We start from the raw sequence: 27,088 nt of genomic DNA on the forward strand, positions 1-27,088 counted from the left end.
ATTGTCACGCACATGACAGTTTCTCCATCTTATATGAAGGTGTTATTGAAACACAATACTTTCCTGTGTCTCTTCCAACGACCAGCACTGGATGTTCTATCACAATAACTCTGCTGGACGGCAGTCAGTATTCTATCACATTAACTGAAACCAGACCTGGGTTAAACACATATTTCAAATACTTTAAATACTCAGTGGGTTCTTGATTGAGCTAGACAGGCATAATGAAACCAATGCAAAAGTACAAACCAGGCAAGATTAATCAAGCTCACACAGGTCTGACTCCGATTAAGAGTGCCGTTCATGGTTGATAATATAACTAAAAATTATTTTTTGTAATGTATATAATTGTATATTTTAAAAATTAACTAGGCAAGTCAGTTAAGGACAAATTCTTAATTACAATGACGCCTACCCCGGCCAAACCTGGGCCTATTGTGCCCCGCCCTATGGGACTCCCAATCACGGCCGGATGTGATACAGCCCGGGATCAAACCCGGGTCTGTAGTGACGCCTCTAGCACTGAGATGCAGTGCCTTAGACCGCTGCGCCACTCGGGGGCCCAATATACACGGGCTGGACTTTTTATTATAATCTCAAATGATATATTGTTGTATATCTCAACAGTAAAGAGGAGAGTGGTAGGGTTAGTGTTAAGGTTGAGGTTGAGGCTAGGGGTAGGGTTAGTGTTAAGGTTCAGGTTGTGGTTGAGGCTAGGGGTAGGGTTAGTGTTAAGGTTGAGGTTGAGGCTAGGAGTAGGGTTAGTGTTGAGGTTGTGGTTGAGTCTAGGAGTAGGGTTAGTGTTGAGGTTGTGGTTGTGGTTGAGGCTAGGGGTAGGGTTAGTGTTAAGGTTGAGGCTAGTGGTAAGGTTAGTGTTAAGGTTGTGGTTGAGGCTAGTGGTAGGGTTAGTGTTGAGGTTGAGGCTAGTGGTAGGGTTAGTGTTGAGGGTGAGTTGAGGCTAGGGGTGGGGTTAGTGTTGAGGTTGTGGTTGTGGTTGAGGCTATGGGTAGGGTTAGTGTTGAGGTTGAGACTAGTGGTAGGGTTAGTGTTAAGGTTGTGGTTGAGGCTAATGGTATGGTTAGTGTTGAAGTTGAGGTTGAGGCTAGGGGTAGGGTTAGTGTTGAGGTTGTGGTTGTGGTTGAGGCTATGGGTAGGGTTAGTGTTGAGGTTGAGACTAGTGGTAGGGTTAGTGTTAAGGTTGTGGTTGAGGCTAATGGTATGGTTAGTGTTGAAGTTGAGGTTGAGGTTAGGAGTAGGGTTAGTGTTGAGGTTGAGGTTGAAGCTAGGAGTAGGGTTAGTGTTAAGGTTGAGGCTAGGAGTATGGTTAGTGTAAAGGTTGTGGTTGAGGCTAGGGGTAGGGTTAGTGTTGAGGTTGTGGTTGAGACTAGGGGTAGGGTTAGTGTTGAGGTTGTGGTTGAGACTAGGGGTAGTGTTGAGGTTGAGGTTGAGGCTAGGAGTAGGGTTAGTGTTGAGGTTGTGGTTGAGTCTAGGAGTAGGGTTAGTGTTGAGGTTGTGGTTGTGGTTGAGGCTAGGGGTAGGGTTAGTGTTAAGGTTGAGGCTAGTGGTAAGGTTAGTGTTAAGGTTGTGGTTGAGGCTAGTGGTAGGGTTAGTGTTGAGGTTGAGGCTAGTGGTAGGGTTAGTGTTGAGGGTGAGTTGAGGCTAGGGGTGGGGTTAGTGTTGAGGTTGTGGTTGTGGTTGAGGCTATGGGTAGGGTTAGTGTTGAGGTTGAGACTAGTGGTAGGGTTAGTGTTAAGGTTGTGGTTGAGGCTAATGGTATGGTTAGTGTTGAAGTTGAGGTTGAGGCTAGGGGTAGGGTTAGTGTTGAGGTTGTGGTTGTGGTTGAGGCTATGGGTAGGGTTAGTGTTGAGGTTGAGACTAGTGGTAGGGTTAGTGTTAAGGTTGTGGTTGAGGCTAATGGTATGGTTAGTGTTGAAGTTGAGGTTGAGGTTAGGAGTAGGGTTAGTGTTGAGGTTGAGGTTGAAGCTAGGAGTAGGGTTAGTGTTAAGGTTGAGGCTAGGAGTATGGTTAGTGTAAAGGTTGTGGTTGAGGCTAGGGGTAGGGTTAGTGTTGAGGTTGTGGTTGAGACTAGGGGTAGGGTTAGTGTTGAGGTTGTGGTTGAGACTAGGGGTAGTGTTGAGGTTGAGGTTGAAACTAGGGGTAGGGTTAGTGTTGAGGTTGTGGTTGAGACTAGTGGTAGGGTTAGTGTTGAGGTTGTGGTTGTGGCTAGGGGCAGGGTTAGTGTTGAGGTTGAGGCTAGGGGTAGGGTTAGTGTTGAGGTTGAGGTTGAGGCTAGGGGTAGGGTTAGTGTTGAGGTTGTGGTTTAGACTAGTGGTAGGGTTAGTGTTGAGGTTGTGGTTGTGGTTGAGGCTAGGGGTAGGGGTAGGGTTAGTGTTGAGGTTGTGGTTGAGGCTAGGTGTAGGGTTAGTGTTGAGGTTGAGGTTAAGGGTTGGGTTAGTGTTGAGGTTGTGGTTGAGACTAGTGGTAGGGTTAGTGTTGAGGTTGTGGTTGTGGTTGTGGCTAGGGGTAGGGTTAGTGTTGAGGTTGAGGCTAGGGGTAGGGTTAGTGTTGAGATTGAGGCTAGGGGTAGGGTTAGTGTTGAGGTTGAGGCTAGGGGTAGGGTTAGTGTTGAGGTTGTGGTTTAGACTAGTGGTAGGGTTAGTGTTGAGGTTGTGGTTGTGGTTGAGGCTAGGGGTAGGGTTAGTGTTGAGGTTGAGGCTAGGGGTAGGGTTAGTGTTGAGATTGAGGCTAGGGGTAGGGTTAGTGTTGAGGTTGAGGCTAGGGGTAGGGTTAGTGTTGAGGTTGTGGTTGAGACTAGTGGTAGGGTTAGTGTTGAGGTTGTGGTTGTGGTTGTGGCTAGGGGTAGGGTTAGTGTTGAGATTGAGGCTAGGGGTATGGTTAGTGTAAAGGTTGTGGTTGAGGCTAGGGGTAGGGTTAGTGTTGAGGTTGTGGTTGAGACTAGGGGTAGGGTTAGTGTTGAGGTTGTGGTTGGGACTAGGGGTAGGGTTAGTGTTAAGGTTGTGGTTGAGGGTAGGAGTAGGGTTGTGGTTGAGGGCTAGGGTAAGGGTTGTGGTTGGGGGCTAGGGAAAGGGTTGTGGTTGTGGTTGTGGTTGTGGGCTAGGGTAAGGGTTGTGGTTGTGGTTGAGGGTAAGGGTTGTGGTTGTGGTTGAGGGCTAGGGTAAGGGTTGTGGTTGTGGTTGAGGGCTAGGGTAAGGGTTTGGTTGTGGTTGAGGGCTAGGGTAAGGGTTGTGGTTGAGGGCTAGGGTAAGGGTTTGGTTGAGGGCTAGGGTAAGGGTTGTGGTTGAGGGCTAGGGTAAGGGTTGTGGTTGTGGTTGAGGGCTAGGGTAAGGGTAAGGGTTGTGGTTGTGGTTGATCCCATGGTAAGGGTTAGGGTTGTGGTTGATCCCAGGGTAAGGGTTAGGGTTGTGGTTGATCCCAGGGTAAGGGTTGTGGTTGATCCCAGGGTTAGGGTTGTGGTTGATCCCAGGGTTAGGGTTGTGGTTGAGGGCTAGGGTAAGGGTTGTGGTTGAGGGCTAGGGTTGTGGTTGTGGTTGAGGGCTAGGGTAAGGTTTGTGGTTGTGGTTGATCCCAGGGTTAGGGTTGTGGTTGATCCCAGGGTTAGGGTTGTGGTTGATCCCAGGGTTAGGGTTGTGGTTGATCCCAGGGTTAGGGTTGTGGTTGATCCCAGGGTTAGGGTTGTGGTTGATCCCAGGGTTGTGGTTGATCCCAGGGTTAGGGTTGTGGTTGATCCCAGGGTTGTGGTTGTGGTTGATCCCAGGGTTGTGGTTGTGGTTGATCCCAGGGTTAGGGTTGTGGTTGATCCCAGGGTTAGGGTTGTGGTTGATCCCAGGGTTGTGGTTGAGGGTTAGGGTTGTTGTTAGGTTTAGGGCTGGGATTAGGGCAGATTTGGGTTAAGGCCTTTTCATAATTTCAACAGCCTTAGATTTATCAAGCAGTGTCAGATATAACATTGTTATTTCTTGGAAGCTGCTGTATTCATCATATATTCACAGGTTACCGTAACATAGTGTAGGTTGAGTTCATGGACTTGGGAGGAAAAAAAACAAGGCAGTTTTTTGAGGAGCTGGAAAAGTACACCAGGTTACAGAATATTCCAGTCCATCCAGTCCAGAGGTTTCCAGACGTATCATTAGGAAATAAAGAAAATAGTTACATTAGCACCCTCTGCAGGTGGCACGTACACATAGCACATGGACATATGGTATGAATAATGTATAGACCTAAGTTCCAACGTGTTTTTGTTTTTTTCATGTCAAAAGGAGTATCGATCGAAAGACGACAACACAAGTAGCTCATTTTCCATTGGTTTATATTTATTGTCCTGTATATAATAACTGGTAATCTACAACTAAGTGACTTTTATACAATCCAAAGGTTTTAGCATTGTACTCTTAATAACGAAACATGTTTACATTATGAGAGTAACACCGTATGAATGACAGGAGGCTTGACGAATGGGAAGGAAGACAGGGTCTCTGGTTGAATCATGACCAGCAGCTGTCCCAGCTAGCACATTTGGTTCCTTGGAAGCTGTGGGAACGTACGTTTTATGGCTTCGTTCTGGGAACGAAACCATAAGATTCCTGACGGTTAAAACAAAAACATTTGTATTACTTTCTGAGATTGGAAGTGAAAACCTAGCCTGTTCTGGGCACGCTAATATTTAGGTTGCAGGGTTCCCCTGAAAGCCAACCTTGGAGTTTTTTTTTAATTAACATTCCGAGAACGGAAATTCTACGACATTTGAAGGTAATTAAATAACACTCTGAGAACATGTTTCAATAAGACTTTTAATAACACTGCTATTTTAGTTTGAGTTAACTGTTATGAACTCCCAGCACAGATTGGACACATGGACATTTATTTTCTAGGCATTAATCATGCAAACACATTCCTTTTTTTATTGTGGCATGGTGTCAGTGAGATTCAAACCTATGATCTTCTGTTCTCTATCCATGGAATTAGTCCACTGCTCCAACAGGATGGACCTAGCATGCCATGTTTAAAAAAAATAACTCTAACAAAGATGTTCATTTTAGTCTATATAAACAGACCCTAGTTCAAAGACAAAAAACACTCATTAAGATCAAGGGTGGCCAATTAGTGAGTGCGGCCAACACATCTGAAAACATTGAACAAGATAGAGAGTTTTGTTGATGCTGAGAACGGAATGTATATGTTTTTAAATAACATTCTTACAACGTTCTTTGAACGTTACTAATGTTTTCTGGTGTTTTTTTATGGAACGTTTTCTTAATGTTCTGAGAACATGACTTTAAATAGAACCAAGAGGAAACCTGTAGAAAACGTTACGCTGAAGTACTGGAATACCCAAAGAAGAACGTTATTTCTTAACGTTCTCTGAACGGTTCTGAAAACATGACTTTAAATAGAACCATGAAGAAACCTGTAGAAAATGTTTTTTTTTGTCGAAGTACTGAAATTCCCACAGAAGAATGTTATAAAACTGTAGTAAATGTTATGGGAAGGTTGTATGCTAAATAAACATAGGACGTTCATGCTCTAACCAAGCTCTAAGAAACATATGGTTTTCAGAACGTTATGTGCTAGCTGGGGACCTATCAGCACAGAGTAGTAAACGGAGACAGGGAACATGATGGCCATCTAGTGGGACTACCTGTGTCTGGGTGCACTCGTTTTGCTAGCAGGGGCATTCGCCTCATACATAGTTTAGGTGACCACTGGCTTGTAAAATGAGCAGACCCTCTGTCTTTGACCTCATGTCAGGTCAGAGCCAGTTACCAGGACACCTCTGGTTAAAAGCAGGGATAGATCAGCCTTTTACAGCAGGGGCAATGTGATTGGTAACACCGACAACAAACTAGCCCAATCAACACACCTTTGTCTGCAGAGAGCCAATCCAGGACTGGTTTATGATTTGGACAGTAGGAGTTGGTAGAAGTGGAGCTTTGGAGCCCTGCAGCTAACAGCCCCTCTAAGACTATAACTAGGCCCTCTAAGTAACCCTGTGTACGAGCATTATAAATCGCATCAGGTAAGAGATTGGGTACCCGGCCGCCATAGAAACAAGCTATGTCCAGCTCAGCTCACTCACTTCTTAAAGGAAGCAGAAGCTTTCATGACAAATAAAAAGGATTTGGGTTAAAACATCAATTGACGTTCTGTATATTCATAGATCAGAATGTGTACATATGCAGCAATTCTATCTCCCATTAAATATTAAGATCTCAACAACACGGTTCTTCAAATTGTTTTAAAAACATTCGATGAGACAAAAACAAATAAATAATCAAATAAATAAACAAATAAATAACACAAGAAATAGATAAATAATTGGAATAAATAACTGAATAAATAGCTGTGGATAAAAGATAGACCCCCCCCACATGATTGCATGGATGCTTTTGCAGAAAATATCTTTAGAAGAAGCATCTTTACAGAGTGACTTCACGCCACTGGTCATTGGGCAAGAGGTCTGAACATAATACATAGTGGAATAGGGAAGAGAGAAAAAGTACATAATAATCAAACATTTGTCCCTTTTTTTGCCTCTGTGTGTAATTACAGGTCAGGAATGTCAGGGACATGTTCAGTACCAAAATGATTGCAATCGTTTCAGATAGAAATACCACAAATAGAGCCGACGTGATTCCTTATTCTACATCTCAGAGATCCATGTTTGTTCTACATAGCATACTTCTATCTGAACGTGCCCCAAGTCAGAATAGGGGGCAGGGAGAGATGCACCCTGGGACCTGTAGTACTGTAGTGGCAGGGACAGGTGCACCCTGGGACCTGTAGTACTGTAGTGGCAGGCAGCAGGGCGCTCTGGTACAAGCAGCAGCCTTCCTCCTTTCTAATGCATCATCATGCGAAGTCATCATCAAATAACATGCCTCTTCAAAAAAAAATCACATAGAATATACAGTGCATAGTTTACAAGCCAGAACTTACAGTTTAGAATCATCTATACATCCTGATATATCAGTTCCCTTCTGCATGCTAAATCGTCAGCCAACTTTTCTTTTGTTCTTTATCGCATCTGTTGATCTCTCTGGTTCCTAAAATAAAGCATATGTCTTTGGGGAAATTATGTAATGACATTGGAGGAAGAATTGCCCAGTGCTGTTTTATTTGATTTGATTTCTTTTCCACTTGTATCTCTTCTTTTCATCTTCTTCGACAAACTCATGGACGTTTCCCATTGCTGGAATATTTTTTTGGGGGGTTTACTTTTGCTATGCAGAAAGATATAGAGAAAGTGCTTACAGAATTGTTCTTTATCAATTCTTTTCTAAAAGCATGATCTGAAAAATGTTATTTTAAATAACTGCCTGTGTGAGGACAAATCGATATTTCAGATCCAGGCTCGGGTTAACGCTGGTATACAGAGATGGAGACTGAGGATGGTAAAAAAAAAAAACACAGAGAAGGTCTGACCCTGTGTTTGGACCAATCAGGGACGCATAACATGATTTATCTCCCTCCCCCTCTATCTCTCACTCTCTCATCAGAAGCCGGGGCTTTCATAGCTGCTGCGACTGTAGTTACTGTGGCTCCTGGGGCTGCGTGAGTGGCTGTGGCTCCTGGGGCTGCGTGAGCGGCTGTGGCTCTTGGGGCTGCGTGAGCGGCTGTGGCTCCTGGTGTGGCTGTGACTGCAGCTGCGGCTGCGACTCCTCCCTGAGTGGGAGGTGCTTGACATGGAACTGGAGGAGGAAGGGCTGGGGCGGTAGTACGGGATAGGCCGCTTCCGAGCGCTGAGGAGAGGAGAAGATAGGAGATTAGACAGTACATAAAGCTCTTGTAGGAGTTAGTTAGTGTGAAGAGAACCACCCCACTGACAGCTGACCAGAGAGCGTGTTTTCTTGTCTCTTGGTCCAGTAGAAATGCGGCAAGTTTTGCAACATAATCCATTTTTTAAATACTCTCAGAATTTAAATATCAAATGTATTTAAAAAAAAAAAATAATAATAATAATCCATGTACTGTACCACGTCAAATCTATAACATGTTTGAATCTTAATAAAGGTAAAAAAAAATAAAAAATAATAAGGCACTTGGTCAGCTGTCATCAAATGCAAACCAGAGAAATTGGCATACTGTAGTTATTATTGTATTTATTACTGTAGTTGTGACTGTGGTTGTTACTGTAGTTATCGTTGTATTTATTACTGTAGTTATTGCTGTGGTTGTTACTGTAGTTATTATTGTATTTATTACTGTAGTTGTTACTATGGTTATTAGGTGATACAGTCAGATTGAGAGGTGCTGAAAGAGAGCAGATGCATGTGTTAGTTAGTAGGCGTCTGCACACACACACACACACACACACACACACACACACACACACACACACACACACACACACACACAGTTCAATGGGTTAAAAGCGCTGAGATGGCCATATTAGTGGACATCCTCAAGGTGCAACCTAAGTGACTCTTGCAGAAGTTGAGAGGTTTGAGAGGTTGCTGCTGGTAAGTTAAGCGCTGTTAGCCACAACAACAAAAAAGGACAGGAAAATGATCTGAAGGTTAGCCAACAACCACAAATCAGGTGACTTAACGATCTAGGAACGACGTCAGCTCTGTCAAGGTACTTCTGCTACTGAATGAGTATTCATTGGAATCATCTCAAAAGAATTGTCATTGGAATTTCTGTAGATTCACAATTTGGGATAACGGCCAAGTTCAAAGGGAGACATTACTGACTAAAATAAAGACCTTGATAGCACCTTCCATCAAAAACCCTGTGTTATAACATTAGTGGACATCTAACTGTTTCTCTAGTGCTCGTGTGAGTTTATTCAAGTGGCTTTTACTAAAAGGAAAAGAGGATAGAAAGAAGGAGAGAGACTCGATGGAAAGGAGCAGTGTTACTCTTGGGAAGTTTGTTCTGTTGGTTAGCTGCTTCACCAGACTTCAGTCAGGAGGACTAGGAGAGTCCTGCTGCACGGCAACTGTTACCACAGTAACCTTGCCTGCAGCTCAGCAGCATTCTGTTGTCTTGGCTTCCAGGGGAATCTTCCTTTGTACAGGAGTGACAGAGGAGTGACAGAAGCAGCATTTTATCGAAAAGGACTCCACACATATTCTAGGAAATACAATTGAATAATATTATTGCTACTGTGTGCCATCGCTCAGCTGTGACAAATCCAGTCTGTGATAAAGGTTGTACACGTCTATGATATAAATACATTTCACCTTAAATAATATAACATTTTCAGTTCCACTTGATTAAGGATAAAACACATACAAATGTACTTAAAATAACCCCACATTTACAGTAATTATGCTGAGTATTCACAATCAAATTGTTGAGAAAAACCAAAGAAAAGCTGAGGGAGAAACCTTAACAATCTCTCCCATAGATGTCAGTGTTACAACTTTATTCTGCTTTCACTGAGGGAGCATGGTTACATACTGTAGATCGTCTGTTACCTGGTGATCCTGCGAGCCTCCATGAAGCTGGGAGAATCTCGTCTCCTCTTCCTGATGGGAGAGTAACTCCTGGAGCGACGGTGAGCGCGGTCAGCGTCAGAGTGGTGAGGACTCTCTCTCTCCTTAGCGGAAAAACTAAAAAATACACAGAAATTGTCATGTACTGGACAGAAAACAAACGTATGAAAAAAGTAATGTTTGTGTCAAAATGAAATCACTGGGAAGCTAAACTAAACTACAACATGTTCTAGTAGATCTACAACCAAGAGGTTAGTATCCTTCCTGGTAGGTTAACTATTATCCATAGACTAGTTAGTATCCTTCCTGGTAGGTTAACTATTATCCATAGACTAGTTAGTATCCTTCCTGGTAGGTTAACTATTATCCATAGACTAGTTAGTATCCTTCCTGGTAGGTTAACTATTATCCATAGACTAGTTAGTATCCTTCCTGGTAGGTTAACTATTATCCATAGACTAGTTAGTATCCTTCCTGGTAGGTTAACTATTATCCATAGACTAGTTAGTATCCTTCCTGGTAGGTTAACTATTATCCATAGACTAGTTAGTATCCTTCCTGGTAGGTTAACTATTATCCATAGACTAGTTAGTATCCTTCCTGGTAGGTTAACTATTATCCATAGACTAGTTAGTATCCTTCCTGGTAGGTTAACTATTATCCATAAACTAGTTAGTATCCTTCCTGGTAGGTTAACTATTATCCATAGACTAGTTAGTATCCTTCCTGGTAGGTTAACTATTATCCATAAACTAGTTAGTATCCTTCCTGGTAGGTTAACTATTATCCATAGACTAGTTAGTATCCTTCCTGGTAGGTTAACTATTATCCATAGACTAGTTAGTATCCTTCCTGGTAGGTTAACTATTATCCATAGACTAGTTAGTATCCTTCCTGGTAGGTTAACTATTATCCATAGACTAGTTAGTATCCTTCCTGGTAGGTTAACTATTATCCATAGACTAGTTAGTATCCTTCCTGGTAGGTTAACTATTATCCATAGACTAGTTAGTATCCTTCCTGGTAGGTTAACTATTATCCATAGACTAGTTAGTATCCTTCCTGGTAGGTTAACTATTATCCATAGACTAGTTAGTATCCTTCCTGGTAGGTTAACTATTATCCATAGACTAGTTAGTATCCTTCCTGGTAGGTTAACTATTATCCATAGACTAGTTAGTATCCTTCCTCTTGGTGGTACAGTGGTTCTTCCTTTAAAAGTGTTGAGCTTATGCCGCGACCATTTGTGGTAGATGGTGGCAGATTGTGGTAAATTGCGTCATTCTGGCAACAATGGCTGACACTTATATAACGTGCTATAGAATTTTGCGGCACCTCACAAAATGTGCTGCAGCAAAGCCACAACGTTCAAAGGAAGAACCATTGTAGGTTAACTATCATCCACAGACTAGTAAGTAACCCTTCTTCTTGGTGGTAGGTTAACTATCACTAGTAAGTAACCTTTCTTCTTGGTGGTAGGTTAACTATCATCCACAGACTAGAAAGTAATCCTTCTTCTTGGTGGTAGGTTAACTATCACTAGTAAGTAACCCTTCTTCTTGGTGGTAGGTTAACTATCACTAGTAAGTAACCCTTCTTCTTGGTGGTAGGTTAACTATCACTAGTAAGTAACCCTTCTTCTTGGTGGTAGGTTAACTATCACTAGTAAGTAACCCTTCTTCTTGGTGGTAGGTTAACTATCATCCACAGACTAGAAAGTAATCCTTCTTCTTGGTGGTAGGTTAACTATCACTAGTAAGTAACCCTTCTTCTTGGTGGTAGGTTAACTATCACTAGTAAGTAACCCTTCTTCTTGGTGGTAGGTTAACTATCACTAGTAAGTAACCTTTCTTCTTGGTGGTAGGTTAACTATCATCCACAGACTAGAAAGTAATCCTTCTTCTTGGTGGTAGGTTAACTATCACTAGTAAGTAACCCTTCTTCTTGGTGGTAGGTTAACTATCACTAGTAAGTAACCCTTCTTCTTGGTGGTAGGTTAACTATCACTAGTAAGTAACCTTTCTTCTTGGTGGTAGGTTAACTATCATCCACAGACTAGAAAGTAATCCTTCTTCTTGGTGGTAGGTTAACTATCACTAGTAAGTAACCCTTCTTCTTGGTGGTAGGTTAACTATCACTAGTAAGTAACCCTTCTTCTTGGTGGTAGGTTAACTATCACTAGTAAGTAACCTTTCCCGTAGGCGGTTTTCCTCACCTGGAATTGTTCTGTCTGGCATGGACGTGGAGGGACTTGGCCTTGCTGGGGCCTCTCTCTCTGGAGGCAGAGCATGATGAGGACCGTCCTGAGCTCCAGGAGCTGCTGCGCTGCCGGACCCCGACACCGCCCCGCCCCCGAGACTCACTCTTCTTCGTGCCTGACCCAGACGCATGGTGGTGTCGTCCTGGGGATGCAGACAGCCTCTGGTGATGGGACTGTCCCCGACCCCCACGGTGGTGTCGCTTGGATGAGTGGGATCCTTTAGTCCTGGAGGTAGATAGGTAATGAGTATCAGTTGATTGGTGGTAACAGAGGAAAGATGGCGGTCATGATGGATACCTTTAGTAGCTTTAATTTATTAGAATTTTTTTATTTAACCTTTATTTTACGAGGCAAGTCAGTTAAGAACAAATTCTAATTTACAATGACGGCCTACGCCGGTCAAACCCTCCCCTAATCTGGACGATACTGGGCCAACTGTGCGCCACCCTATGGGACTCACAATCACAGCCGGTTGTGATACAGCCCGGGATCGAACCTGGGTCTGTAGTGACACCTCTAGCACTGAGATGCAGTGCCTTAGACCGCTGCGCCACTCATTTTTAAAAGCACCCCCGACTCTAACATATATATATATACATACACATGGGACATTCGGAAAGTATTCAGACCGCTTCCCCTTTTCCATGTTTTGCTACATTACATCCTTATTCTAAAATGGATTAAATAACAAAATGTCCTCATCAATCGACACACAATACCCCATAATGACAAAGCAAAAACAGGTTTTTAGAAATGTTTGCAAATGTATTAAAAATAAAAAAACGGAAATATGACATTTACATAACTATTCAGATCCTTGACTCAGTATTTTGTTGAAGCACCTTTGGCAGCGATTAGTGTTGAGTCTTCTTGGGTATGACGCTACAAGCTTGGCACACCTATATTTGGGGAGTTTTTCCCATTCTTCTTTGCAGATCCTCTCAAGGACATTCAGAAACATGTCCCGAAGCCACTCTTGTGTTGTCTTGGCTGTCTGCTTAGGGATGTTGTCCTGTTGGAAGGTAAACCTTTGCTCCAGTCTGAGGTCCTGAGCACTACGGAGCAGGTTTTCATCAAGGATCTCTCTATACTTTGCTCAGTTCATCTTTCCCTCAAACCTGACTAGTCTCCCAGTCCCTGTCGCTGAGGAGTAGCTTCCGTTTGGCCCACTCTACCATTTAAAAAAATAAATAATACAAAATTATTTAACCTTTATTTAAGTCAATTAAGAACAAATTCTTATTTACAATGACGACCTACACTGCACAAACCTGGACGACGCTGGGCCAATTGTCCTCCGCCCTATGGGACTCCCAATCACGGCCGGTTGTGATACAGCCTGGATTCAAACCAGGATGTCTGAAGTGACGCCTCTAACACTGAGACACAGTGCCTTAGACCGCTGCGCCACTCGGGAGCCCCATAAAGGCCTGGTGGAGTGGTGGAGTGTTCCAGAGATGTTTGTCCTTCTGGAAAGTCCTCCCATATCCACAGAGGAACTCTGGAGCTCTTTCAGAGTGACCATCGGGTTCCTGGTCACCTCCCTGACCAAGGTCCTTCTCCCTGATGGCTCAATTTGGCCGGGCGGCCAGCTCTAGGAAGAGTCTTGTTGGTTACAAACGTCTTCCATTTAAGAATGGTGGAGGCCAATGTATTCTTGGGAACGTTCAATGCTGCATACATTTTTTGGTACCCTTCCCCAGATCTGTGCCTCATCACAATCCTGTCTCGGGGCTCTACAGACAATTCATTCGACCTCGTGGCTTGGTTTTTGCTCTGACATGCACTGTCAACTGTGGGACCTTATATAGACAGGTGTGTGCCTTTCCAAATGATGATCATTCAATTGAATTCACCACAGGTGGACTCCAATCAAGTTGTAGAAACATCTCAAGGATAATCAATGGAAACAGGATGCACCTGAGCTCAATTTCAAGTCTCATAGCAAAGGGTTTGAATACTAATGTAAAGAAGGTATTTCTGTTTTTTTATTTGTAATAAATTAGTGTTTTTTTTTTTTCTTCGCTTTGTCATTATGGAGTATTGTGTGTAGATTTATGAGATTTTTTTTATTTAAATCAATTTTAGAATAAGGCTGTAACGTAACAAAATGTGGAAAAAGGGAAGGGATCTGAATACTTTCCGAATGCACTGGTTATATATATATATTTATTTGTTTAATAATATTTTTTAGGGGGTGCTGCAGCACTCTCAGCACCCCTCCTTCCTGCAACTATGTATGTTATGGTCTGTGGGGTGAATTTTCCTTGCATGGTTTAGGTCCATTTGTAGAATCTTTTCTAAGGTGTATTGAAGCTGTTCTGGCAGCTCGTGGGGACCAAACACCCTTTTAAGACATGTTGGTGTTTCATTTATTTTGGCAATGACCTCTATGCGTTTCTGATACAATGTTATCCACAGTCATTTTTTTGAAACTCTGTGGCTAAATTATGCTCTCTCATGTATTTAGAACATTGTGGTTGGATAATAAAAAAAAAAAAATCATAATAATGGAATTATTTTGTTTGTTTTTTTTGCCTCTTGGGCCCCCTATAGACTTGTGCCCAGCCCCTGACTCACACAATTGACAAGTCACATTTATTTATCATTCAGTTTTTTGGTGGGGATTTTTTATGAATCGGTTACCCAATCAAGGTACTACTGATCATGTAATTAAAAATGTTTTTGTTTTTACTTTTTTTTTGCTGTTTCTTGGGCCCCCCATGGGCCGGTGCTCATGGGTTTAAGCTCCAGTAATTCCCTGCATTAATCCGGCTCTGCCAATGACCGGTAAAGGTTATGTCAGTATGGCCGGTCCAATCTCTCTGCTTACTTCTTCTGGTGAGAGCTCTTTTCTCTGTGAGGATGCAGGTTATGTTGAGAGTGGGCGGAGTCACTGCTGTGAGTCGGCGAATGGGAGCGTTTCCCCTGGACTCTGTGACCTCTGTGACCTCCCCATCTCCCTGACGACCCCAGGCCCGTCGTCTGCCTGTCCTCCCCATGTAGGGCCTCTCCAGCCTGGGCAGCAGTACTTCCTGGGGCCCTGTAGAGGGCAGTGTGGGCCTTGTTCTCTCCTCCTCTCAGTTGTGGCAGTATCACGGTGGACTGGGCTCCCAGAGTAGCAGCAGTCAGCATTCTCAGCTTCTGTAGAGAGATGATAACCAACAAACGGAAAAAAAATAATAACCAAAGACAAAACAGAAAAAAAGGGGAAGAAAGGACCTTAGAGTTTGTCACAGTGGAGGGTTTGAGTGCTACGGTGTACTTGCCAAAAGAGGGTCAACATCTAAAAGAAAAGATCTAGGTTTTTTCTTGATATGGCTTATAGACAGTCCTCTATGGTGCAGCGCATGCAATACTCTGGCATGCAAAACCATAATGAGACGAAGAAATCATAATCCCAAAAAATAAACAAAACAAAACTAGAAGAGGGAGAGGAAGAATGGTAAACAATATCAAATTAACAAAATAAAGTTAAAGAGCAGAGAGAGGAGAACAGAGAAGAAAAGAGAGAGGAGAGTAGAGAGTTACAGTAGAGAGCATAAAGAGATACAGTAGAGAGAGTTACAGTAGAGAGAGTAGAGAGTTACAGTAGAGAGCATAAAGAGATACAGTAGAGAGAGTTACAGTAGAGAGAGTAGAGAGTTACAGTAGAGATAGTTACAGTAGAGAGAGTGTTGAGTTACAGTAGAGATAGTTACAGTATAAAGAGTGTTGAGTTACAGTAGAGAGAGTAGAGAGTTACAGTAGAAAGAGCTACAGTAGAGAGAGTAGAGAGTTACAGTAGAGAGAGTAGAGAGTTACAGTAGAAAGAGCTACAGTAGAGAGAGTAGAGAGTTACAGTAGAGAGAGTAGAGAGTTACAGTAGAGATAGTTACAGTAGAGAGAGTGTTGAGTTAGAGTAGAGATAGTTACAGTAGAAAGAGTGTTGAGTTACAGTAGAGAGAGTAGAGAGTTACAGTAGAGAGAGTAGAGAGTTACATTAGAGATAGTTACAGTAGAAAGAGCTACAATAGAGAGAGTAGAGAGTTACAGTAGAGAGCATAAAGAGATACAGTAGAGATAGTGACAGTAGAAAGAGCTACAGTAGAGAGAGTAGAGAGTTACAGTAGAGAGAGTAGAGAGTTACAGTAGAGAGAGATACAGTAGAGAGAGTAGAGAGTTACAGTAGAGAGAGTAGAGAGATACAGTATAGAGTAGAGAGTTACAGTAGAGATAGTTACAGTAGAGAGAAGAGAGTTACAGTAGAGAGAGTAGAGAGTTACAGTAGTGAGAGTAGAGAGTTACAGTAGAGAGAGTAGAGAGTTACAGTAGAGAGAGAAGAGAGTTACAGTAGAGAGAGTTACAGTAGAGAGAGTTACAGTAGAGAGAGTAGAGAGATACAGTATAGAGAGTAGAGAGTTACAGTAGTGAGAGTAGAAAGTTACAGTAGAGAGAGTAGAGAGTTACAGTAGAGAGAGTTACAGTAGAGAGAGTTACAGTAGAGAGAGTAGAGAGTTACAGTAGAGAGAGTAGAGAGATACAGTATAGAGTAGAGAGTTACAGTAGAGATAGTTACAGTAGAGAGAAGAGAGTTACAGTAGAGAGAGTAGAGAGTTACAGTAGTGAGAGTAGAGAGTTACAGTAGAGAGAGTAGAGAGTTACAGTAGAGAGAGTTACAGTAGAGAGAAGAGAGTTACAGTAGAGAGAGTAGAGAGTTACAGTAGTGAGAGTAGAGAGTTACAGTAGAGAGAGTAGAGAGTTACAGTAGAGAGAGTTACAGTAGAGAGAGAAGAGAGTTACAGTAGAGAGAGTTACAGTAGAGAGAGTAGAGAGTTACAATAGAGAGAGTAGAGAGTTACAGTAGAGAGAGTTACAGTAGAGAGAGAAGAGAGTTACAGTAAAGATAGTAGAGCTACAGTAGAGAGAGTAGAGAGTTACAGTAGAGAGAGTAGAGTGTTACAGTAAGGACCCTAGAGCTACAGCAGAGAGAGTTACAGTAGAGTTACAGTCGAGAGAGTAGAGAGTTACAGTAGAGAGAGTTACTGTAGAGAGAGAAGAGAGTTACAGTAAAGATAGTAGCGCTACAGCAGAGAGAATTACAGTAGAGAGTTAAAATAGAGAGAGAAGAGAGTTACAGTAGAGAGAGAAGTGAGTTACAGTAGAGAGAGCTACAGTAGAGATAGTTACAGTAGAGAGAGAAGAGAGTTACAGTAGAGAGAGTTACAGTAGAGAGAGTTACAGTAGAGAGACTAGAGAGTTACAGTAGAGAGAGTTACAGTGGAGAGAGAAGAGAGTTACAGTAGAGAGAGTTACAGTAGAGAGAGTAGAGAGTTACAGTAGAGAGAGTTACAGTAGAGAGCGTTACAGTAGAGAGAGAAGAGAGTTACAGTAGAGAGAGTTACAGTGGAGAGAGTTACAGTAGAGAGAAGAGAGTTACAGTAGAGAGAGAAGAGAGTTACAGTAGAGAGAGTTACAGTAGAGAGAGTTACAGTAGAGAGCGTTACATTAGAGAGAGAAGAGAGTTACAGTAGAGAGAGTTACAGTAGAGAGAGAAGAGAGTTACAGTAGAGAGAGTTACAGTAGAGAGAGTTACAGTGGAGAGAGTTACAGTAGAGAGAAGAGAGTTACAGTAGAGAGAGAAGAGAGTTACAGTAGAGAGAGTTACAGTAGAGAGAGTTACAGTAGAGAGAGTTACAGTAGAGAGAGTTACAGTAGAGAGTAGAGAGCTACAGATTTGTAGAATAGAAAAAGAGGGCTTCTTCCAGTTTAATGGTTAAAAAACTAAATATGAAACAAAACAAATAAAAAAGAGTAGACAACTTGACGGAACATCACAGAAATGGAACAAAATAAAAGATTCACAATTATAGAGTCAAATCAGAAAAACAAATCGTCTTCTACTCAATCATTTTTTTTTGTGGAGTTTTTTTCCCTGGAGTAGACAATTGCTGAGATGTGAACAGCGACCCATTTTCTTTTTTCTGTTTTTTTTTATCGTTACTCTTGTTTAACCTTTTGGTTAACATCCTCTTGGATAACATCCACTTACCAATAAAGTGGCATTCCCTCCTTTAGTAGGTAAGGTATGAAGAAAAGGGAAAAGTGGGGCAACATAAGTGCATCATTAGATTTCACAAAATGCAAGAGAAAAAGACACAAACCCTTCCCTGGCAGAGTGAGGAATGAGACAATGAAATCAACTGACATTCAATCAAATACAAAAGAGAAAGGAATCAACCACAATGTTCAGGGAACCTCTCACACCGAGAGGAGACACTGTACATCTCCCAGATCATCCACTCTCCTTCCCAGCCCACTCCACCAGAGGGCAGGGTAGACATTCTGTGTGAATGACCATTGCAATAAATTCAGGGGTTCCTGAGCGTTAAGTTCAGGGGTTCCAGAGTGTTAAGTTCAGGGGTTCCAGAGCATTAAGTTCAGGGGTTCCAGAGTGTTAAGTTCAGGGGTTCCAGAGTGTTAAGTTCAGGGGTTCTAGAGTGTTAAGTTCAGGGTACTATGTTAGGTTACAGTTTGTTCAAACCAAGGCATTTCTGGTCAGAGTGGGGTTGCATTTCCCCTGTAACTTTTTGTGCATATGACATCTTAATTGGCTCTGTTGAGATGCACAGCTTGCTGTCCGAATCTCTTTTAGTTATCTGTTTAATGCTATCTATTAATAGGATAGGTGACACAAATCTGTGAATTTATACTCAGAGTTAAAGTGTTACCTGCCGCAAAAGCAACAGTCCTCTGAGAGAACAGGACCTCTGCAAATAGGCAAATAAATACTTCTGGACATTTATTGAGGTTATTCTTAAAATCACAGCTCCATTTCAAACAGAAATGTGTTCGGTAGACCAACTTCATTACGAGGCCTTTGAGCAAGGGGGCGATGTTGCAAGATACGGTAGGTTGAGGACACTGAGCTAGGATGCAAGCATTTTCTATAATAAGCAGTATAAACAGGGCAAGGGGCTTCACACGGTTTTGTGTGTCTGTGTGTAGATGCTTGTGTGGCGAAATTTCATGGCTGAGTGTGTGTGTGTGTGTGTGTGTGTGTGTGTGTGTGTGTGTGTGTGTGTGTGTGTGTGTGTGTGTGTGTGTGTCTCCGGGATATATACAGTTGAAGTCGTAAGTTTACATAGTCATTAAAACGAGTCATTAAAACTCGTTTTTCAACCACTCCACAAATTTCTTGTTAACAAACTATAGTTTTGGCAAGTCGGTTAGGACATCTACTTTGTGCATGACACAAGTAATCTTTCCAAGAATTGTTTACAGACAAATTATTTCACTTATAATTCACTGTATCACAATTCCAGTGGGTCAGAAGTTTACATACATTAAATTGACTGTGCCTTTAAACAGTTTGGAAAATCCCAGAAAATTATGTCATGTCATTAGAAGCTTCTGATAGGCTAATTGACGTCATTTGAGTCAATTGGAGGTGTACCTGTGGATGTATTTCAAGGCCTACCTTCAAACTCAGTGCCTCTTTGCTTGACATTATGGGAAAATCCCCCAAAAATCAGCCAAGACCTCAGAAAAAGAATTGTAGACCTCCACAAGTCTGGTTCATCCTTGGGAGCAATTTCCAAATGCCTGAAGGTACCACATTTATCTGTACAAACAATAGTACGCAAGTATAAGCACCATGGGACCACGCAGCCGTCATACCGCTCAGGAAGGAGACGCATTCTGTCTCCTAGAGATTAATGGACTTTGGTGTGAAAAGTGCAGATCAATCCCAGAACAGCAGCAAAGGACCTGGTGAAGATGCTGGAGGAAACAGGTACAAAAGTATCTATATCCACAGTAAAACGAGTCCTATATCGACATAACCTGACAGGCAGCTCAGCAAGGAAGAAGCCACTGCTCCAAAACCGCCATAAAAAAAGCCAGACTACGGTTTGCAACTGCACATGGGGACAAAGATCGTACTTTTTGGAGAAATGTCCTCTGGTCTGATGAAACAAAAATAGAACTGTTTGGCCATAATGACCATCGTTATATTTGGAGGAAAAGGGGGAGGCTTGCAAGCCAAAGAACACCATCCCAACCGTGAAGCATGTGGGTGGCAGCATCATGTTGTGGGGGTGCTTTGCTGCAGGAGGGACTGGTACACTTCACAAAATAGATGGCACCATGAGGGAGGAAAATTATGTGGATATATTGAAGCAACATCTCAAGACATCTGTCAGAAAGTTAAAGCTTGGTCGCAAATGGGTCTTCCAAATGGACAATGACCCCAAGCATACTTCCAAAGTTGTGGCAAAATGGCTTAAGGGCAACAAAGTCAAGGTATTAGAGTCGCCATCACAAAGCCCTAACCTCAATCCTATAGAAAATGTGTGGGCAGAACTGAAAAAGCGTGTGTGAGCAAGGAGGCCTACAAACCTGACTCAGTTACACCAGCTCTGTCAGGAGGAATGGGCCAAAATTCACCCAACTTATTATGGGAGGCTTGTGGAAGGCGTTTGACCCAAGTTAAACAATTTAAAGGCAATGCTACCAAATACTAATTGAGTGTATGTAAACTTCTGACCCACTGGGAATGTGATGAAAGAAATAAAAGCTGAAATAAATAATTTCTCTACTATTATTCTAACATTTCACATTCTTAAAATAAAGTGGTGATCCTAACTGACCTAAGACAGGGAATTATTACTAGGATTAAATGTCAGGAATTGTGAAAAACTGAGTTTAAATGTATTTGGCTAAGGTGTATGTAAACTTCCCACTTCAACTGTAGATCATTATCAGCAAGTCAAAGGTCCAAAGCAGGTATATAAAAACAAAGGGAGTTCTCTTGCATGCAATAATCTACTCTCCTGTAAACGTTGACAGCTGAACAGTGACTCTTCATAGAAAAACAACAGAAATAAGAACCCCTTCTCCACAGAATAAACTAAAGCCTAAAGCTGGAGATAGAAGAAAACACACAGCCACTGACTCAGATGATGGCAGTTGTTTAGAAACAGCCATCAAGGAAATAAATATGATCAAATCATAAGACAAATGCAACTCTTTCACCAAGAGAACGGAGAGATGCTGGACAAACAGGAATCAATGCATTCTACCAAAACAGAAAGAAATGGACCTGCTTCAAATAGGGCAGGATATTGGACTGAATTCAAACAGAAAGAAATGGACCTGATTCAAATAGGGCAGGATATTGGACTGAATTCAAACAGAAAGAAATGGACCTGATTCAAATAGGGCAGGATATTGGACTGAATTCAAACAGAAAGAAACGGACCTGCTTCAAATAGGGCAGGATATTGGACTGAATTCAGAATTGAAGTTTAAAAAACAATAAACTAACTAATCAAAATCTTAAAAGCAAAATATAACTGATAAAAGGAAAGATAAAATAACTTGCTAAAGTTCCCTGATAATACAGAGGGAGATAGAGAGGGGAGAGAGAGGGGAGACAGAGGGAGAGGAGAGGGGGGAGAGAGACAGAGAGAGAGGAGAGGGAGAGGGAGAGAGAGGGGGAGATAGAGAGGGGAGAGAGACAGAGAGAGAGGGAGAGGGGGGGAGAGAGGGAGAGGGGGGAGAGAGAGAGAGGGAGAGAGACAGAGAGAGAGGAGAGGGAGAGGGGGAGACAGAGGGAGAGGGGGGGAGAGAGAGGGAGAGGGGGAGAGAGAGGGAGAGAGAGGGGGAGAAGAGAGAGGGAGAAGAGAGAGGGAGAGGGGGGAGAGAGAGAGAGGGGGGGAGAGAGAGGGAGAGGGGGAGAGAGAGGGAGAGAGAGGGGGAGAAGAGAGAGGGAGAAGAGAGAGGGAGAGGGGGGAGAGAGAGAGAGGGGGGGAGAGAGAGAGAGCGAGAGGAGAGGGAGAGGGGGAGACAGAGGGAGAGGGGGGAGAGAGAGGGAGAGGGGGAGAGAGAGGGAGAGGGGGGAGAGAGAGGGAGAGAGAGGGGGAGAAGAGAGAGGGAGAAGAGAGAGGGAGAGGGGGGAGAGAGAGAGGGGGGGAGAGAGAGAGGGGAGGAGAGAGAGGGGGTAGACAGAGAGAGGGGGGAGACAGAGAGAGAAACATTGACGTCAAGCTAGAGGGTACTTCTGACATATCTGCATAAAGAAAGACCACGTGCCAAGGCAGAGCGTTACCTACCTTCCATTTCAATCAGTGACACGTTTGCAATATCAACAAAAACAGGACAAGAAACAGAAAACAGGAGAAAGGAATGTTCTCCGCAGCGAAATGGGAAAAAGACAATGAACCTCTTTTAGTATCAATGCTACGAACTTCTTCTAGAGACTAAGAAGGAGAAGGTAAACAAACAAACCAACAAAAATACAAAAGAAAATGGACAAACAAACCAATACTTTAAATAAAAAAATTAAAAATGTATCTAGAAACTACAATGATTTGTTGTCTTTTTGGCTTGTTCAAATGCAGCCGTGTTAGTATGAAAAGGGAGAGGTGGGTAAAGGTTGGGTAAGTAAACAGAGTTAATCATGAAACAAAATGAAATCAGTTATTTAGATAGAATTACTTGAGGGAAGTAAGGAAGGAGGGATGGAGAGATGGGCATGCAGAGCTGACAAGAGAAGAAGGGATAAGAAGAACATGCCAGGACAAGAGGGCAAGAAAGATGTGTCACACACACACACACACACACACACACACACACACACACACAACACGGAAGGACAGATAGAGGGGAGGAGAGTAGGAAGGAGGGAGGCTCAGAGCAGGGCAGTCACCGCTAGGATGGACAACTAGTAGAGTACGTACATTTAAAAAGGGACCCCAGTCACATTTTGAAGAGATATTCTTCAACAAGAGAACATTGTGGTTTTATGAAAACCAGCTCAGAAAGTACACAGTGGCCTCTTTCACTTCAAAAGATTTCCTTTTGGACTCAGCAATGCAGTACAGTGAGCCTTGGGGAGGGTGGCACTGAACATGTTCATATCAATACATGGGGAAAAGAAATATAGCGCTCATATTCAAAATGGCTTTGGGTCCCTTTAAAATACCAATGTTACTAAATGCTGTGTGTGTTTAGTTTCAACATTGTATCACTTGTTTTTATATTTTAGCAAGATATATATTTACCCTGGACAAGAAAACTACAGACAGAAACAGAAGGACAACCTGAGAAGCAGAGATTGAAGGGACTGCTGATGTACGCTAACCACAGTATTACTACACTAACTTATGTTGAATCTCTCAGAAAGGTTTGGCATCCAAAATGAAACATTTTGAGCGAGCATCCTCCCAAATACACAAGGAGTCTGAACGCTGATTAATTTTCAGCAAGAGGGAGAGATAATAATTCCTCTGTATGCGGAGATTAACAAGTGAGGTCTCATGAACAGAAAACCTGTTTAAGGCTGATGCTAGAGGATAAATGATCAAAACCGTGGACAGATTTGAGCCAACCAAATGCTTGATTATTTCACCTAAACACAACCCGGTGGCTCAAATCTCCAAACACTGAGCCTCATATGCAACAATGGCTCGTGAGACTCCCCTTGCCAACCCCCAGTGACATGGAACACAGAGATACAGAATATATTGCAACATCAGGGACAGTCTGACAGAAGTGATACTGCCACCTAGAGACAACATACAGGTCACATGATCCAGTAAACAGGAAGCGAATAGAGAGTGAGAAAGAGAGAGAGAGAGAGAGAGGAGCGTCGAACACCTGGTGTCTGGGAGCTCTATCAGACTCCTGGAGGAAGGGGGTAACTATCCCTGAGCAAAACATTGTGCTTTATAAAGGCAACTGTAGTGACAAGAAGAACTAGTAGTACACATACCCTGTTAACCTACTTGGTCCAGTTCCAAAGCATATGAGTGCTTTTTACATAAACAAGACAGAAAAGGAGCATTGGGCATTTATTTCACGGTGTAATTACCATTCAAATAGCTAAAAGCAGAAAATAAAACAGTCATGAATGAAAACAAGCAGTGAGAGAGAGAGAGAGAGAGAGAGAGAGAGAGAGAGAGACAGAGAGACAGAGAGACAAGAGAGACAGAGAACGAGCAGGTGAGACCTTTCTCATAAACAAAAGCAAGCTTGAAGAAAGGAAATCGGAGGAGATAGTATCATCTGTAATACATTATTCTAAGAGGAATATTTTTGGAGGCTTTTCTAATCTACACCCCATTTAGTTGCTTAGCAAGCAGTGAAAGTGAAACAGTAATGACTATAGCCTTCGATCTAAATTACATCTGTTGTTTTATTAGCAGGTCTGGCAGTTCGATTCAGTTGAGACTATAACCGGCAGATTTCTAACGGAACATTCTAATCAGTCTGTCATTCATCGTGTTGTTTTATAGACAGATCGCAATTAAGCAGGTACCGTTTTCAAACACTTTCAAAGGGACAGTTAGGGAGGAATCCGAATGTCAAAATCTATTCTGAGTAAACTAGAAAACGTGTCCGACTAGCTTCAATAAAAAATAAAACAGCAATTCTAGACAAACTTTTTTGTCTATGATTGTTGCTACTGTACCAGTAAGGGGAATGACTTCTCTGTCTGTCGATCAATCTATTCTGATCAATTCCATCCATGTTCTAGCCGACTCTAATGACCGTACTGTCTGAGGTATACTGTGGCACTAGAGCTGAACCTGTAACCAAATTTAAATCAATCACGTGTAGTAAGAAGCATTGGAAATTGTATAAATTAGGCTCAGCTAAAATCCCCACACAATCCCGCAGGCCAGATCATAGAATTTCCATATGACAATAAAAGCTAGAGTTGGTTCAGTTCAGATGTAGAAAAAGCATCGTTAAAGCCCTTACTGCATCTTTGATACATTTACTATCCATCTTTGATTGTAAGATTAGTCAGCTACAGATGGTATCATTGATGGCTGTTATCAAGCATTACTATCAGCATGATCAAAAGACAACTTTTGACTCAAATGTTTCCTTAAATTCCTAAACGAGCGTACTCTGCACTACATCAAAGAAATTAAACAGGGCCTTCTTGAAAACTATGAATAAGTACGTTTTTTTACATAAACCTTCTCCTCTTTCCTATTTGTTTCATTTGAGGGAGCTGTAGCAAAATAACCCTTTTAAAACATTTCTGTGTGTTTTTTTCCCCCTAGCTAAGAAGATTCAGAAGTGAGAAGCGCTGCAGGAGTTTGCTGCCTGACAGAAACCAAATAGTTTCCAGCTCATTAGAGAACCCTGGATGCCTGAGCCTCGGTCCCAAATGGAACCCTATGTCTTATATAATGCAATACTTAGGGCTCTGGTAAGTGAAGTAGTGCCCTATATTGGGAATAGGGTACCATTTTGAACACAGCCTAATACTAAACCTCCATATTACCATTGTACTGCACATGTGCTATGCAAATGTTTAGAGATCAATGGCTCATAGTGAGTCGGTATTTCGTTTTTTCTTTCTGTTATCCTCAGAAAACTTCAGGTCCCAGATCTGTTTGTGCGGCATTGCAGTGAGGATGGTTAACTCATGATTATGTATCGTGTGATTCAAACATCCATCCCTCGCCTCCTCCCTCTGCTATCTAATCAGTTAACGTCTAAGGAATGTTGAGATGGTATGAGCATCCAAGTAAAGCCAGAGGTGAGCAGTGGCAGCAAGAATGTAGAGCAGGACAGAGTGGACAGATAGATATAGAGAGTAACAAAAATTACCCTGTAAACACGGGAATAACTAAACACAGGAATAACTAAACACGGGAATAACTAAACACAGGAATAACTAAACACGGGAATAACTAAACACAGGAATAACTAAAGCCAGGAATAACTAAACACAGGAATAACTAAAGCCAGGAATAACTAAACACAGGAATAACTAAACACAGGAATAACTAAACACGGGAATAATTTAACACGGGAATAACTAAAGCCAGGAATAACTACATGTGGCACAACGGGCACCACCACCGTGACCGCGCCCGCAACGGCAAGACAGGCAGACTCAACCACAGCCACACGGCCGAGGGAGACATGGAGCAAGATGTACGTAGTCTCCTCTATCTCACCCTCCTCTCCCCTCCCTAATCCCTGCCCTACCTTCTAAACTACACTCAAATGGTATCCTCCACACTGTCTCCCTCTCCTAGTAACATGGTATCTATCCTCCACACTGTCTCCCTCTCCTAGTAATCTGTTTGGAATAGGGGGCAGAATTTTCACGTCCGGATGAAAAGTGTGCCCAAAGTAAACTGCCTGCTACTCAGGCCAAGAAGCTAGGATATGCATATAGATAGATTTGGATAGAAAACACTCTAAAGTTTCTAAAAATGTTAAAATTATGTCTGTGAGTATAACAGAACTTATTTGGCAGGCGAAACCCCGAGGACAAACCATCCAGGAACATTTTTTTTGAGGTGACAGTATTTTCAATAAGTTTTCTATGTGGATCTAGATTTCTAAGGCACTTGATTGCAGTTCCTATCGCTTCCACTGAATGTCAACAGTCTTTAGAAATTGGTTGACGTTTTTCCTTTGAGAAATGAAGAAGTAGCCCTGTTCAGAACGAGGGTCGAGTCTAGTGTACTGTTTGTTAGGGGCGCGCGACCTGAAAGCTCACTCCACTTTGTCTATCCTCCACACTGTCTCCCTCTCCTATTAACATGGTATCTATCCTCCACACTGTCTCACTCTCCTAGTAACATGGTATCTATCCTCCACACTGTCTCCCTCTCCTAGTAACATGGTATCTATCCTCCACACTGTCTCCCTGTCCTAGTAACATGGTATCTATCCTCCACACTGTCTCCCTCTCCTAGTAACATGGTATCTATCCTCCACACTGTCTCCCTCTCCTATCGACATGGTATCTATTCTCCACACTGTCTCCCTCTCCTAGTAACATGGTATCTATCCTCCACACTGTCTCCCTGTCCTAGTAACATGGTATCTATCCTCCACACTGTCTCCCTCTCCTAGTAACATGGTATCCATCCTCTACACTGTCTCCCTCTCCTATCGACATGGTATCTATCCTCCACACTGTCTCCCTGTCCTAGTAACATGGTATCTATCCTCCACACTGTCTCCCTCTCCTAGTAACATGGTATCTATCCTCCACACTGTCTCCCTGTCCTAGTAACATGGTATCTATCCTCCACACTGTCTCCCTCTCCTAGTAACATGGTATCCATCCTCTACACTGTCTCCCTCTCATATCGACATGGTATCTATCCTCCACACTGTCTCCCTGTCCTAGTAACATGGTATCCATCCTCTACACTGTCTCCCTCTCCTAGTAACATGGTATCTATCCTCTACACTGTCTCCCTCTCCTAGTAACATGGTATCTATCCTCTACACTGTCTCCCTCTCCTAGTAACATGGTATCTATCCTCCACACTGTCTCCCTCTCCTAGTAACATGGTATCTATCCTCCACACTGTCTCCCTCTCCTAGTAACATGGTATCTATC

The 27,088-nt window shown here is 42.5% G+C and overlaps 1 protein-coding gene across 1 annotated transcript in view; it reads right to left on the reverse strand.

Annotated features, from left to right (window-relative positions):
- Nucleotides 1-4,268: 4,268 nt before the first annotated feature.
- The window catches only part of srrm3 (serine/arginine repetitive matrix 3), a gene marked incomplete in the record, with an annotated part of 158,853 nt that continues 136,033 nt past the window's right edge, over nt 4,269-27,088 (reverse strand). The window contains 4 exon segments of the mRNA XM_029699563.1: nt 4,269-7,757; nt 9,441-9,575; nt 11,674-11,943; nt 14,552-14,862. Of these exon segments, the coding sequence (XP_029555423.1) occupies nt 7,511-7,757; nt 9,441-9,575; nt 11,674-11,943; nt 14,552-14,862 (963 nt within the window).

This window comes from Salmo trutta, chromosome 19, assembly GCF_901001165.1.
Source record: "Salmo trutta chromosome 19, fSalTru1.1, whole genome shotgun sequence".
In the NCBI taxonomy this organism is placed as follows: Eukaryota; Metazoa; Chordata; class Actinopteri; order Salmoniformes; family Salmonidae; genus Salmo; species Salmo trutta.